Below are 15723 nucleotides of genomic sequence, written 5' to 3'. Positions count from 1 at the left end.
ACAGCATTATCACTACACCATCAACAGATGGGCCTGAGGTTAGCTTGGTGGATTGGGACTGACCCAGAATGCCAAACAACAAAGTAAAACACCTGTTGATCAACAATTTAAATAACTTTTCAATAAGCTGTGCTGTAAGCTATTTCATGTAGTTCATTTACTACCTTTCTGGGTAACAGTCTGTTATAGGGAAAACACATTTCTTCAATTTTACAGGAGAAAGTACTTACGGAACTGAGTTTCTGTAGACTTTTGAAAGGTCATTGAAGTGTTTTCTCCCTTCGTTCAATTTATTCGGCCGGTAAAACATGTATTTTTCGACATTAATGTCTCTGCAATGCACAAAAGCTCTTGCCTCCATTACCTTCGACTATGTGAACCATGTGTTTCGTGCTTTCGATGACGTAACCCCCGGTCAGTGTTTCCAACGACGCCATTGTTTTCCCAGAACATGACAATTTTAACTATGTTTGCCTAATCTAACAGAACCTAACCTAACCTTGCCATGAATGGTTCGTGGGGCTATTTATGAATGGTTTGTGGTGCTATCCGTAAATGGTGTGTGGTGCTATGAGTGCATGGTTCGTGGGGTTTTGGAACCCAAAAAAAAAACTGTAACACAAAAGTAGGAATTTTTCGGTTAAGATGGTTTGAAACACTGCATACCCACAGATGATAGACAACACTAGTCAAGATTTGCGTGCTACATTGTGTGTAACAGAAGCAAAAAAGCAACAAACAATAAATACTAGTCATGTGAAAAATTACAATTATTTCAATGAAAAAAGCAAAATCCCACCTTAAATAATGTTTCACAATGCATAATAGGTTAAGTACAAATGTAAAAAAAGACGAAATGGATGAGTGAAATGTGCTTTTCCTACAACAGACTGGTACTAAGTCATTGGCACATTTGGTTCATACGGAGTTCATTTGCTTTCCTTGTATGTAATTTCCTGCACGTGAAAATCTTTGGTTCACTTTTCCAAAGAATATTGCAAAAAGATTCTAACTGAAAAAATCACCTCACAGATAAGGACTTCGCATAAAGCACCCAAAAGTCAAGCTTATGCCCACGTAGTACACTGCACCCAGTAACTACAATCATAAAGTAACCACTGGTGGTACTCTATCCTGCAATGTTGCAGACCAGGCAGGCTCTGGTATCTGATCTACAGACAGTATAATCCTCTATAGGGCTGTGAGTTATCCTTCAATGTGCTTAGTGCCCCTTTCAAAGCCTCATGTTTTAACCTAGGCATAGATTTTAGTTCTGTCACACATGACTTTAGTTGTGGAATTGGGCTTGGATCCGTACAATGAGATAGATGCAAATAGCCTGCATCCGAATTTTATATTTCAATCAATCTATTAGATGGTTTAGTCTGAGTATGCTGAAGCAGAGGGAGATGTTCCACAAATTATACTTTCTCAGGCAGATGCTTTGCACAAATTTTCTCGAGGATGCCATCCCTTCACATTTTCTCGGCTTAAGCACTGAATTAGCCATAAATGGCAGAAAAGCTATATGTACCTAGTCTTACCATAAATACTGTCACAACTTTTGAGGGTGGCTGTACCTCCGACCGTAAAAGCTTACACATGCCGGAGCTGTGATGTGAAACGTGAGTCATTGCTGGTTGAGCTGCAGAAGTGGAAAGTTGTGTGTTTGAAGTGTTCAAGATGGAATGGGACATGTACGAGAATCAAGTGGCTGTTATAGCTCTGCATAAGGTAGGCAAATCTCCAGGGTAGATTTTCAAACTTCTGCAGAAGCTGAAAATTAATAAGATTCGTTTACTGCACAATCCTGCGCTTCATTGAGGCTGGGGCTGTGAATGATCGCCTGAGTCAAGGAAGACCGTGCACAGTATGGACTCCAGAATTGGTAAAAGCAGTGGCGGCACGTGTGCGCAGAAATCCGGTAAGGAAGCAGTCAGTGATGGCTCGAGAGCCAAACATATAAAAAATGTCCATGTCTCGCACGTTAAGCAGTGACCTGGGACTCCATGCTTACAAACGATGCAAAGGACACCTGACAAGTGAATTGAAGCGCCAGAGGCTCCTAAAATCAAAGCACTTACTGCAGCGTTACACGGCAAATGGGCATCATCACAACCTTTTCACACATGAAAAGATTTTCAGTGTTGAGGAGACTTTCAATGCCCAAAATGACAGGGCATATGCCAAATCTGCTAGAGAAGCTGGTGAAAAGGCTCCAAGGGTCCAAAGGGGTCATCATCCTTCATCAGTCATGGTGTGGTGGGGTGTCAGCTATGAGGGCACAATGGAGCTTCATTTCTGTGAAAAAGGGGTCAAAACATCAGCCAAAGTGTACCAGAAGACAGTGCTTGAGAGACTAGTCAAGAATCTCAACAACACCCTCTTCCATGGGCAGGACTGGAGCTTCCAGCAGAATTCAGCCCCAGCACATAAGGCCCAAACAACACAGCAGTGGCTGGAGGCAAATGTTCCAGACTTCATTTCCACTTCAGATTGGCCTTCTGCAAGTCCGGACCTAAACACTTTGGACTACAAATTGTGGTCCAAGCTTCAGGAGATGGCTTGCAAGAAGAGACATCCCAATATTGAAAGTTTAAAGCGGTCTCTTGTAAAGGAAGTTGCTGATTTTCCAGTTGATGTGTTGCGTAATTCAATTGATGAGTGGCCACAAAGACTTAAGGACTTTGTGCATGCTAAGGGTGGCCATTTTGAATAATGATTTGTGATTTTGATTTTTCATGCATCCATTTCAGTAATGTTATTAGGATATTAAAATATCTCTCAGCATTTTGTGTCAAATTACTTAAAAGTTTGTGACAGTATGTATGGTAAGACTAGGTATAATTTTAGAAATGAAAACACCAATCTAGATTAAATATACCATAAGTTATGGATTATACTCTACAAACTAAGGAAATACTTTAATATACATAGCTTATCCCCCGTGTATGTGAAAATTTTGCAAATTCATTTCTGCATAGCTAGTTATGGGAAACTGTCTATCAATTTCCTTTACTTCAAATATATTAAATTTTGCGAATGAAAAAATTGTTGTGCAGAAATGCATTAACCAATGTTTTTTGTACATTTTTGCAAAATAATATACTAGGACCCCAAGTCCCTCCGAGATCAGCGCCACAACTGTCTCTTGCAGTCATATATAGGGAAGCTACATTGTAATACTGTTTTAATTCTAATGCTGAATTCACGTGTATGGAATTCAGATTTAATTCTTTCCATGTGTTAATAATTAGAATGAGTATGTGTTTGTGATCACATATTTCTTTTTATGTTCAATATAATTGGTTTACGATTATGAATGGTAGATGCATAAAAGTAATGTACCAAAAGTGTTAATTCTACATCTACCAACCACTACAGACCGATAACCTAACGTGCACAGTTTGCATATGGTACATTCACTTCTATTGAAATCGAAAAGAAATGTAGGAAAAACAAACCATTAAATTTACTCACTCTGCCTCAGCTGCATTTCCCTAAATCAAATTGTTCATTGATTTTCAAAATATATCATGATTAAATATGTCTACTTACGTACAACACAAGTGCAGGATCAGTGTTATCAATCTATCCGTGAAAAAACTCGATGCCTGTTCCACAAAAAGTATTATTACGCTCACAGCGTCTTCAAAACCTGAAATCACGGATATTGCTGTTATTTTATGTATACAAACTTACAATATGATAATATTTGGACATAGTTTTCAGTTTTTTTCTACTTTTATTACAATATCCATCCTTTTTCAGGAAATGCATGCATCACGTATGGGGCAGTTGAGTAGTGGCACCTTGCGGTGTACAGTCTGTGCATAGAATATTGTCTGTAGTACGTAGTCTGTGGGAAAATTTAGCGGCTGCTAATGGCGTTGAATTTAAGGTTTAGCTTGTCTACCCTTTTTAGGTTTAGTTGTACAGACAAGCCAACAGCACTTTTAAATCAAAGGTAATTATTGCGTATCCACATGTGGCACCGGTATAATTTGTCGTATTAAGGATGTTTAGTAACTTGTGCTCGCGCAGTCGGGCTCCATGCTGATTTGTTTCACATCAGTCTCAAACTCTACAAACAATATCTCAAACAATACAATTTACAATTTATATTTGAGAGGTACAAATAGTATTGCAGTTATTATAGAGTCCTTAATGTGTTTCTGTACCGAAGAATGATGATTTGTGTTCGGAGAGTCTGTTATTTTCCATTGGTGGCTTGGAACTGAAGGTTCGGTGTCTCAAGTGTACACCATGAAAGTATATGTGTATATATTTCAAATTCCCGGTAAATTTCTCGTATGGGACAAACAGCTGAAATTTGCTAGTTTATTTCATTTGAATATTCGTACTTACGTATTCTGCATTGAGAAACATTGCTGAAGGTGGCATTTCGCTTATTTCACGGAAATAAGCTCTATTTGCGACATATTGAGTAAGTTTTCTTCGTTTCTTTTTGCCTTCGGTAACACGCAAAATGGCGATCACAGTTTCACTACCGTACTCAGCATGCAGTGTTTCCACCCCACTGCACCCAAAAATACCTACGTAGCCCACAAACCATTGACGCATAGCCCCACAAACCATTCATACATAGCCCCACGAACCATTTCCCGTAAGGTTAGGTTAGGTAGGGTCACTATAGGTTACAATAGTTAAAAATTGGTTTCGAAAAAAATATGCGTAGCCCCACACACCATTCTCGCATAGCCCCACGAACCATTGACGCATAGCCCCACGAACCATTGACGCATAGCCCCACGAACCATTGACACATAGCCCCACAAACCATTTGTGGAAACGTATCTTCTTCAGTTACAAAAACACATGTTTGGAAACACTGACCAGGATTACGTCATCACACACAGGCTACATCCACCTGGAAGTAAATGGATGCAAGAACTTCCGTGCATCGGTCACACATTTATATCGAAAAATAGATGATTTACCGTCAAAATTCAATGAACGATGCGAGAAAACACTTCCCCGAACTTCCAGAAGTACAAAGAAACTGCATTCGGTAAGTAATTTTTCCTGTAAATTTGATGAAATCCGTTTGTCCCTTACGAGAAATTTACCCAAATTCCCTTGCCTACATTACTTGTATGCATCTGCCATTCGTAATCGTAAACAAATTATATTGAACATAAAAAAAAATGTGATTACGAACACATACTCATTCTAATTATTAACACATGGAAAGAAATTGATCTGAATTTCATACGCCTGAATTCAGCATTAGAAATAAAACAGTATTACAATGTAGTTTCCCAACATATGACTGCAGGAGACATTTGTGGCGTTAATCTTGGAGGGACGTGGGGTCCTAGTGCAAAATTTTGCAAAAATGTACGAAAAACATTGGTTAATGCATTTTTGCAGAACAATTTTTTCATTCCCAAAATTTGATATATTTGAAGGGTAACAGTTTGATATAGGCAAAACACAATTCTTCAATTTTACAGGAGAAAGTACTTGCGGAACTGAGTTTCTGTAGACTTTTGAAAGGTCGTGGAAGAGCTTTCGGTAAATTTCTCGTATCGGACAAACGACTGAAATTTGCTAGTTCATTTAATTTGAATATTCGTACGGTAAATGTCTGTTATATCGGAGACACTTTTCTTCAAATTTACAGGAGAAACTACTATCAAACTTCGTGGAGGTATTTTGTCACTAAGGAATGCTGCACAACGGAAAATAAGCACTCTTGATGTAATAAAGTAGCCTTTTGTGTGAAGCGACAACATTATGCCGTTGTTTCCATTATGAACCTGCAGATGGCACGAGTGTCGAAAGTCATGTGGTCCCGCGAGAGGAAGAAGTGTTTCCAAAGTTGCCTTTTTTTACCAGAATTTTTTTTTATTATTTTTTTAACTATGCTAACCTAACCTTGCCGGAAATGGTTCATGGGGCTAACATGAATGGTTTTTGGGGCTATCGTGAATGGTTTTTGGAGCTATCCGTCAATGGTTTTTGTGGCTATCGTGAATGGTTTTTGGGGCTATCGGGAATGGTTTTTGGAGCTATCCGTCAATGGTTTGTGATGACATAATGAACACGAAAGTAGGTATTTTTCAGTTAAGAAGGTTGCAACACTGCATGCCCACTCCAAATCGACAAAACACAAGCACGACGCGTGATGATCCACAGCTGTGCGCGAAATATTCTATGTTCCGCAACGGAAGAAAGGACCCAAAAGAATTACTCGTAATGTTTGGTTTGAGTTGGTGTTTTAAGTCCACTTTTTGCACAGTAAGGCTAATCGGGACTGGACCTACAGTTTAAAGTGGGATCCGAACCACTTGTGCCTCCACCGGGTATCGAACCCGGGACCCCTTGATTACAAGGCAATGACGCTACCACTGCGCCATGGCGGAGGCCCAATTACTCGTAATGTGAAAAATCGTAGTTATTTTCGTTTAAAAAGCATAATGGCACCTTGAAATAGGTTCCGCAATACACAATTGGTAAGTACGAACCATTTGAAACTGAAAATATGTGTTAGAAATGTGTGTCTGATATAACAGACATTTACCTATTCGTACTTACATATTCTGCATTGAGAAACATTGCTGAAGGTGGCATTTCGCTTATTTCACGGAAATAAGCTCTATTTGCGACATATAGAGTAAGTTTTCTTCGTTTCTTTTAGCCTTCGGTAACACGCAAAATGGCGGTCACATTTTCACTACCGTACTCGGCATGCAGTGTTTCCACCCCACTGCACCCAAAAATACCTACGTAGCTCCACACACCTTTGATGCATAACCCCACTAACCATTTCCGGTAAGGTTAGGTTAGGTAGGGTCACGTATAGGTTACAATAGTTAAAAATAAGTTTCGAAAAAAAAATATGTGTAACTCTACACACCATTCTCGCATAGCCCCACGAGCCATTGACACATAGCCCCACAAACCATTGGCGGAAATGTACCTTCAGTTACAAAAACATGTGTTTGGAAACACTGACCAGGATTACGTCATCACACACAGGCTACATCCACCTGGAAGTAAATGGATGCAAGAGCTTTCATGCATTGGTCACACATTTATATCGAAAAATAGATGATTTACCGGCAAAATTCAATGAACGATGTGGGAAAACACTTCCCCGAACTTCACCAAGTATAAAGAAACTGCATTCGGTAAGTAATTTCTCCTGTAAATTTGAAGAAATCAGTTTGTCCGATACGAGACATTTACCATGTTTTCTCCCCTTGCTCAATTTCTTCAGCGGGTAAAACGTATTTTTCAACATTAGGCTAATGTGTCTGCGATGCACAAAAGCTCTTGCCTCTATTACCTTCGACTACATGAACCAAATGTTCCGTGTGTTCGATGACGTAACTTCTGGTGAGTGTTTCCAACAATGCCATTGTTTTCCCAGAACATGACAATTTTAACTGTTTGCCTAACCTAACAGAACCTAACCTTGCCGTGAATGGTTCGTGGGGCTATTTATGAATGGTTTATGGTGCTATCCGTAAATGGTGTGTGGTGCTATGAGTGCATGGTTCGTGGGGTTTTGGAACCCAGAAAAAATACAAAATCTGTAAAACGAAAGTGGGAATTTTTCGGTTAAGATGGTTTGAAACACTGCATACCCACAGATGATAGACAACGCAAGTCAAGATTTGCGTGCCATATTGTGTGTAACAGAAGCGAAAAAGCAATGAACAATAAATACTCGTAATGTGGAAAATTACAATTATTTCATTGAAAAAAGCAAAATCCCACCTTAAAAAATGTTTCGAAATGCATAATAGGTAAGTAAGAATGTTAAAAATGATGAAATGGACGTGTGAAATGTGTTTTGCCTGTATCAAACTGTTACCTATTTTTTCCCCCCTACAAAATTGCATGTCAGACAGGTTCTGAGCCTCCCTCTAAAAATTACCTGTATTTTTCATTATCTGTAACCTGAAAGTGATTTCTGTTAAAATTAGGTAACAAGTGGTGAAATAACATGAAAATTACCAAGAAAAATCTAAATTTTACAACCCCGTTGGATAAAAAGTGTACTGTACAGAAAGTTTCAGAATGTCTGCTATCAGAAATCACAATTTACAATGTTATTGGCAATTGTGAGATTACCCCACAAGATGTCGTGAATAGGTGGATTGAACTCCGCCAAAACAAAGTGAAATCCATCATCTTGCAGACATGCTAGAGCCCATGCTTTTCCGTACCTTTCAGCATCACTCATATCACCTTATTGTGACATAATTCTATTCCTGGAACCAAGGATATAGTAATTTCCTGTCACTTTTTCTTTTTGAGTTTTTTTCACTATCATGCCACTCGTAACACTGTCTGCTGACATGTTATTTTGTTTTCAGCATTATGTCTCGAGAGTTGGTTATCACATGGTTCTTGCACCAATGTAGTGTCATATTTATTTTAAAACATATGTTTTTTATTGGTAGAATGCACAATCAGATGTGATTTTTCTGTCAAACTTTGCTGTGTCCTCTGGCCCCTGTGACTACAAAAGAAGGTGACTTTTCAACACACTTCTTTTCCATTCTAATCAATACATAATATATCTAATTTGCATCATATTCTTCTGTTGGGTAACACGTAAGATATTGTCAGCCATGAAGTATGGAAAACATAGGTACTTTGGGTCCAAAATGCCAAGGTGTCACCATTCTGTGCTCCCAGATCAGTGCAGAAAGATGGGAAAAGAGCAGATTCCCCATTCTCCCTGCACCTGGGAACCATCCTGAAACAAGAGTAATTTGTTTCAGAACAAAATAAATGGCACTTCTCAAACAACTTTAATACCATGCCTGAGGTGTGAGGGAGGGTTATGGTTATGTATGGATACTGGTCTGATGGTGAGAGAGTACGTTATTTTACAGAAATGCTGGAAAGAACAGCCTGAAAGATGTTTGCATGTCTCCCCTATTAAAGGTTTTTCTTGACCAGAAGCTGCTTACCTTCTTACAGTACTATAATTACACAATAATAACAACCACAATCTATTGTAAAGTTTAATATTTACTTGGGCATGTTTACGGAGCATCAGAACAGTACAAAAATTATGTGCCATGGGACAGATCTACTGTCTTAAACAATTGCTGTTGGGTGCAGTTATATGGCACACTTCTGAGAAAAAAATAATTTAACGCGTCTGACTACCATGCTAAAGGTCCCGGGTTCGATCCCCGGCCAGTTCAAATCCGGGAACTTTTCTAACGGTGAAAGCGGCCCCGGCGCCCACCCAGCGTCGAATAACATGGGTACCTGTGGGAAACCCTGGGGGGTAAAGGCGGTCAGGGGCGTGATGTTGATCACATCACCCCCACTCACGACCGGATCAAGAAAGTGTGGGGCGTTACCCCCACACCCCCTATACGCCTTCATGGCGTGGTGCTATGCACAGGGGAGCACTTTACCTTTTTTTTTTTTATTTTAATGACATTAATTACCTCAAAGTATATATATATTATCTTTTCCATGGACACTTTTAAGTCTGAAAACACTTGGTTTGTAGTTCTGAAATTTCAGTTACAATGAAAGCTGTAACATTCTCCTGAAGAAAATGTAAAAAATATATATTTTAATGGCATTGACCTACACCAAAATACTTTCAATCATTTTTGTAAATGTTCTTGTTAGTCTGACATCTAGTAAAAACTACTGAAATGTTGTGAAAATTGATGATGGGTGGTATATTATAAAATATTAATCAGCCATTCCGGGTAAAGAGGGAATTATACCAAAAAAAAATTATAATCAAAAATATGTTCTATTTGCATGCAATGAGTAGATAAAACTTCTCATTTAAGCATTCTGCTGAGATATTTTGAAAAATAATATATTTGATATGTTTTATTGTTACAAGAAATAGCTGCTTTTAGTTGGCAATACATGGCCAGTAGCATTCACTAAGTTGGCAGCTCCCTTATAGACATGCAGTTCAACTGTTAACTCCATTCTCAGGAAGTTTACTGCTGAGTTTATGTTTTGAGAGTCTACACACTGAATTTCAGAGACCAAGGTGAGTAAATTTATGAATTAAATGTAAAACAGTAATTAGATGTACATGGTGTAACATCCGTGACAAAAAGAAGATACTTTTTAAAAATACAGAATTGAACTAAATTTGTTTTTGTCAAAAGTAGATAATGTTGACATTCTAGTAAAATACTTGTATCCTACCATCTTAAAGATATTATCTGAGTTTAAATAAGAATAAAATAGATGTCACGGATGTTACAAGTCACGGATGTTACATTTCTATCACCACTGATACTTTTAGGTTTGGGTTGTCTAACTTTATGAACTATAGTCCATGTTACATAACCTATTACTGGTATAATTCAGAGAGATTTAAAATATATTACTGATGTGTAGAACTTGATTTTATTAAGTCATAGAGTAAAATGAAATTATTTTTCTTCGTTCCATCTAGAATTTATTTTTTATGTTATAATGAAATGTCCTTAAAATCAGTAGTAGCTAACAGAAACATAAAATAACCTATAATTTGGTCCAAGTTTATGTTTTCTCTTGTTGCAGATAATGCCACCTGCAAAGTCTGCTCCTAGAATGGCAAAAATGAGAGTCAAAATGAAATCTGAAAATCCAGAGAGACGGGCTGCATATTTGGAAAAGGATAGAGAAAGAAATAGGTTAAAAAGGCAAGAAGAAAAGGAAAAGTGTGCAAAAGACAAAAACCTTTTGAATTTGAGGAGAGAAAAGACTAGATTGAGGGTACAGGAGTGGAGGAGGAAAAAAGCAGAAGCGATGAAGACCAATACACCTCCAAACCCTTCAGTTTTGGGCTCATATTCTTCAATAGCAGTAAAATCACTACTTTGTACTGTTCAAAATGCTGAAGAATTCTTCTAAGTCACTGAAGCTCAATGTAAGTCAACTGAGGTTCTTTTTGTAACCAAGAGACAGAAGAAACTTCAGTATTTTTGAACAAATGATGGGAGTACGTGCGAACGGCACCAGGAATTACATCAAATCAAGAAAATTGATCTGAATCATATTCTGATGACTGTGATGATGATGATGATGATGCATCTGTTGAAAACAACATAAATGAACTTGGACATAACTCGAAAACCAAAGAATTAGACCTATGTGAACTCAATGTGAATATTGTACCTGAGTATACGTTGAAGTCTGCATCACTGGTCATGGAAAGACTCAGGTTAGCCATAACTATGTTGCAGTGTGTCAGACAAGTGTTTTGCGAAACAGTGGTGATTTACGTGTGATCTTCTTGAAGCAGTATGGAAAAACTGGCAATTTATTCGTTCCTAATAAAGAGGATGAAAAATAAACATTAAGCAGGTGGTCCGCATACTATCTAATCCAACTATAACGGGAAATGGAAGTAGAGTTATCTATGATTTCAAAAGCAAAATCTGCTTGTAAAATTTTTATTTTTAAGAAAATCTTTAAATCCTATTTGTGTTATAATAATTACAAATTGGATAATGACCACGCAAGACTTTTCTTCAATTCATGGTTTCTTCCAATAAATAAAATTATTTGCTCTGATTTCTAATTAGAGACTTAATTATGTGTCACTGCATAATTGTGTTAATTATACCATGCAATCTTATTAATTTAAGAAAGGCAGAACAGTACAAATCTTAACTGTCTGTCATATATTATGTCAGATGTAACATCCGTGATGAATTCCATGTAACATCCGTGACATGAATAAAGCAATTATAAAATCAATTCCTTTTCGTTTTTGTGAATTAATAGATGAGAACTAGAACCTGTAAAGCTTGCAGATCAACACAATGAGTATAAAATGAATTTTGTCTCAGGCAGTAACCTGGATTTTTAAATTTTAGTTCACAGCCTGTAATGTGAGTTCACAAATTCTGTGACATCCGTGACTGAACATTTTTTTCAGTTTCCGGAATAGTAATACATTTTACTCAACATAGTTTTTTTTGTAGGGAGGTCATCACCATTTACTGTGTTTCATGTTTTAAAAAGTTCACAAAATACATTTAATTTTAATGTTAAGAGCTTTAAACTAGTAAAACTGTAACGTCCGTGACAACTGGAATGGCTGTAATGTCTCTTTTATGCTGAAGCTTAGATAACAATTTCATAAAGATGTACATTATTGCTAAAAAATCACTTTTTTTATAGTTTTTATGCCAATGTGATACAAGCACGTGAAATAAGAAGACACACTATCAACTATCGAAGGAAACTTAGGGTTCCATTCTTTCATGCTAAGAAGAAACGAGCTGTAAGTATGATTTTTAGGGTAAAAATATTATTTATCACATCATGTCTTATTAATATGGAGCGGAAGTTGATGAAATGTCATCTTTTTTTTCTGACATCTTGGACCTGATGCCCATTAAATGTACACAATATTACACTTCCTCTACAATCCAAAAAAGGTAATTTTAAAGTGCATTTTTTGCCAATTTTCAGGTTTTAGGTTATTTTTTGCAATATTTGGTGTATTGTTTCGTCATATTTTGTCACTTCTTTCATTTTGGTAATATTCTTGAGTCTTTCACCAAGGTGAACATAGGCCTATATATATATATATATATTCGCAGGATTGCCATTTACGAGCAAAAGAAATGCTGAACTGGTGACAAGTCTTTGTTGTGTCGGGGGAAACCACCAGGTGCCTGTCTGGAGCAAACTCAGATTTAAGATCAGATAAGGAGAGGTTGGAAATACCCTGGCCAGAGTGGCCTGATTTTGTTTTCCCTATTTTTTTATACAATTTGTTAAATTTCTAAACAAAAATTATCTTATGTGTATCTTGATAATATATTTTTCTTTACAGTGCCACAAAACACACCACAGTACATGAATAGGCAAAGATGTGGGAAATTTATGCATTTTACACCAATTCATTCAGTGTGTATGACTTTTTCATTAAATTGTTTTAAAATTATTCATTATTCGGTTGTTTCCATTGGAAATCCTTGTTGCATATTTTAATTGAATGTACATCTGGTATCATTTGGTGTCTTTTTTTTAAAGCAAGATTGCATTTTCTTTAATTTCCTTTTTATTTCAATTTTTAATCTGAAACTAACAAATGTAATTTTTGCATTTTTTACGTCATTTTTTCCCATTTTTTAGGACATTCTATAGGTCATATACCTATATTCTTTAGGTCATCAACTTCCACTCCCTACTTATTAACATAATCAACAAGGGAATAAATTAAGTCTGCAACATTTCAATTTCCAATTATTTATAAATAAGGATGTTTGAAATATACAGGGTGGCCAAAAAAGGTAACCAAACACATAATACAACGGTTCTACATTTCGGTTACCTTTTTTGGGCCACCCTGTACAACAAAGAAGGAGAATAAAATATATAAACGAAATACAATTGAACGAAAGAGCAGGAAAAAGGTTGACATATTGACTACTTCTGTATGTTTTATTCAAACTGTTGACTACATAGTGCTGAAATTTTCAAGGTAATGAGAGATGTACTGTGAATTTGTGTATTTGAGTTTGAGTTTTAAATACACTTTAAGCACAGGTAGACTGATCAGGATGGAACAGCTTAAAGTTGGATCCAAACTACTATGTGCCTCCATAGGTATCGAAACCCGGACCTCTTGATTACAAGTTGATGATGTTACCACTTTGCCATCAGGGAGGTCCTGAATTTGTTTATTTCCTATTGAATGTAATTATACATATCTGTGTAATAGTTGCTTGACAGTATAGATGGGAAGGATGCAAGGGGTCACAGGTTCAAATCCCAGCCTGGGCATGGGTGTTTTTGAGGTGTATTATTATGATGGAACAATCGGCCAATTATTTCAAGACACAGTAGATTTGTGGCGTGCGCATGATATAAGAGGAATGCTGGTCAAAGTTTAATTCTAGTCAAAGTAGAGATAAAATAGGGCATTTTGTGGGATGCCCTGTAAATACAGCTATTTTTACCATTTGTCAAGTGACTTTTGTATCACAGTCAGCTAACGAGGCCTTTTCAGTAGAGGCATGAATATTTTGTTTTTGACAGAAATACAAAATGTGAAATAACACAGTGTAATGTTCATTTTTCATTGTAAATTAGGCACACACAGGAGATGTACGTAGAAATTTTCAGCGAAAAATGGCAGGCTCGACCAGGACTCGAACCCAGGTCTCTGGCATACCATGTCATTGCTCTAACCACTGAGCTAACGAGCTGGCCTGGCCTCGCCTGATCTTTCGCTATCGTTGTTTTGCCTGCGTGGAATCGTCTTTGCCAGTGCTACCGCAACGGGATCAGTTGCCTTTGAAACACAGAAAACTTCGAGGGATTCCGTTGTGGTAGCACTGGCAGAAACGATTCCACGCAGGTAAAACAGCGATAGCAAGAGATCAGGCGAGGCCAGGCCAGCTTGGTAGCTCAGTGGTTAGAGCAATGGCACAGTATGCAAGAGACCCAGGTTCGAGTCCTGTTCGAGCCTGCCATTTTTCGCTGAAAATTTCTACGTACTTCAGTTTTTAATGGTTTTTTGAAAAGTATGAGGTGCATTTTCCTACCATGTTTTGTCACAAAATGAACTGCAAAATGTGAAATAAACTTTGAAACAAAATTTAGAGTTTATTTACTGATGTGACACTTCATGAAGTATGAATTATCCTGTGAGTAATGCAAATCATGTAAAATGGATTAATTCTGCTGTAAATATTTTAGAAACAACTATGGACTCCTTTACACTGGGATAAAGTTAATACTCCGACAACTTCATAAATGTTGTATGAGAAGAGAAAGGTTTATTTTGTGTAATACATATACACTGAAATGCCATTTCATATACTGCTTTTGATTCTAAAATGTGTCCAGTTTTTGTAACGAAATCTTTATCTTTTATTCACCATAAATATGTAGCACTATTGTGCTTTTGTTAACAAATCAATATTTTTATAAATAGGATCCAATTCAGTAAATGGTTTGACCATCCAAATGAGAGATGCAAAGGAGGAAAATGAAGACTTCATCATCAACGTGTGTTTATTTCAAATCTGATCCTTAGGAGTATTGGTGATTGTTATCAGTAGATTGTTCATCAGTAGATTTGTTATTGATATATCCGTATTGTATAGAAATTGGGCTGAGCTGATACCGATGCCTGTATAATACCAGTTCAAAATAACAAAGGCTAGTGACATCACTTTAAAATATCTTGTGACATTTTATGTGAACTTCTTTATATCCCCAGAGGACTTGTCATCCATGTTGGGTGGTGATGTCAGTGTTTTAGCCAACGTTTTTAGATTTTTGAGAAGAGCAGGCCTCTTTCACTGTGTCTGAGGTATTTTTTAAACTATCCTTACCTTTTTTAATATGTTGTGTTTGTCTAATGCAGGTCCATTTACAACCTGAATTTTTTAACCTTTCTTGAAGGCCTTCGTACACTTTTTTTATCTTTTTAAATTTGAGGTAAGGGTTTTAGACAAGGGGATCTTCCCCGCATTCACTGAAGGGTGCAAAATATCCTGATGTGCCAACACACCCAAAAAATTTAATTTTATCAATCAACCCAGAGGATGCATGGAAAAGAACAAGTTTTTGAAACATTGCAAGCTCTTTTAAAGTATTGCAGTTACACCGAATAATCAATGGAATATTATGAGTGTGTCTGCTTCATTTCATGATCCTCAATTTGATGTAAACAATGTTCTTGTGATTTTGATTAACCGAGAGAGAGGGAGGGAATTGACTCTTAGATATATACAA

The 15723-nt window shown here is 37.0% G+C and overlaps 2 protein-coding genes across 10 annotated transcripts in view; one reads left to right on the top strand and one right to left on the bottom strand.

The window, feature by feature from the left end:
- The window catches only part of LOC146001657 (uncharacterized), a 32433-nt gene extending 28695 nt beyond the window's left edge, over nt 1–3738 (bottom strand). For 2 of the 8 annotated variants that reach the window (XM_083139262.1, XM_083139263.1), the window contains exon 1: nt 3703–3738. In XM_083139262.1, the coding sequence (XP_082995388.1) occupies nt 3703–3723 (21 nt within the window). In that variant the 5' untranslated portion in view covers nt 3724–3738. The other 6 variants (XM_083139267.1, XM_083139269.1, XM_083139266.1 and 3 more) reach the window with 4 other exon arrangements.
- A 95-nt stretch (nt 3739–3833) lies between these two features.
- mRpL3 (mitochondrial ribosomal protein L3) overlaps nt 3834–15723 on the top strand; it is a 55576-nt gene continuing 43686 nt past the window's right edge. The window contains exons 1-2 of one of the 2 annotated variants that reach the window (XM_083139272.1): nt 3834–3967; nt 12148–12250. In XM_083139272.1, coding sequence (XP_082995398.1) covers nt 3885–3967; nt 12148–12250 — 186 coding nt within the window. In that variant the 5' untranslated portion in view covers nt 3834–3884. The remainder of the gene's footprint in view (nt 3968–12147; nt 12251–15723) is intronic. The other variant, XM_083139271.1, reaches the window with a different exon arrangement.

The sequence above is a fragment of the Lepisma saccharinum genome, chromosome 17 (assembly GCF_977018435.1).
Source record: "Lepisma saccharinum chromosome 17, izLepSacc3.1, whole genome shotgun sequence".
Lineage (NCBI taxonomy): Eukaryota > Metazoa > Arthropoda > Insecta > Zygentoma > Lepismatidae > Lepisma > Lepisma saccharinum.
This window is presented reverse-complemented; position numbering and strand designations above follow the sequence as displayed.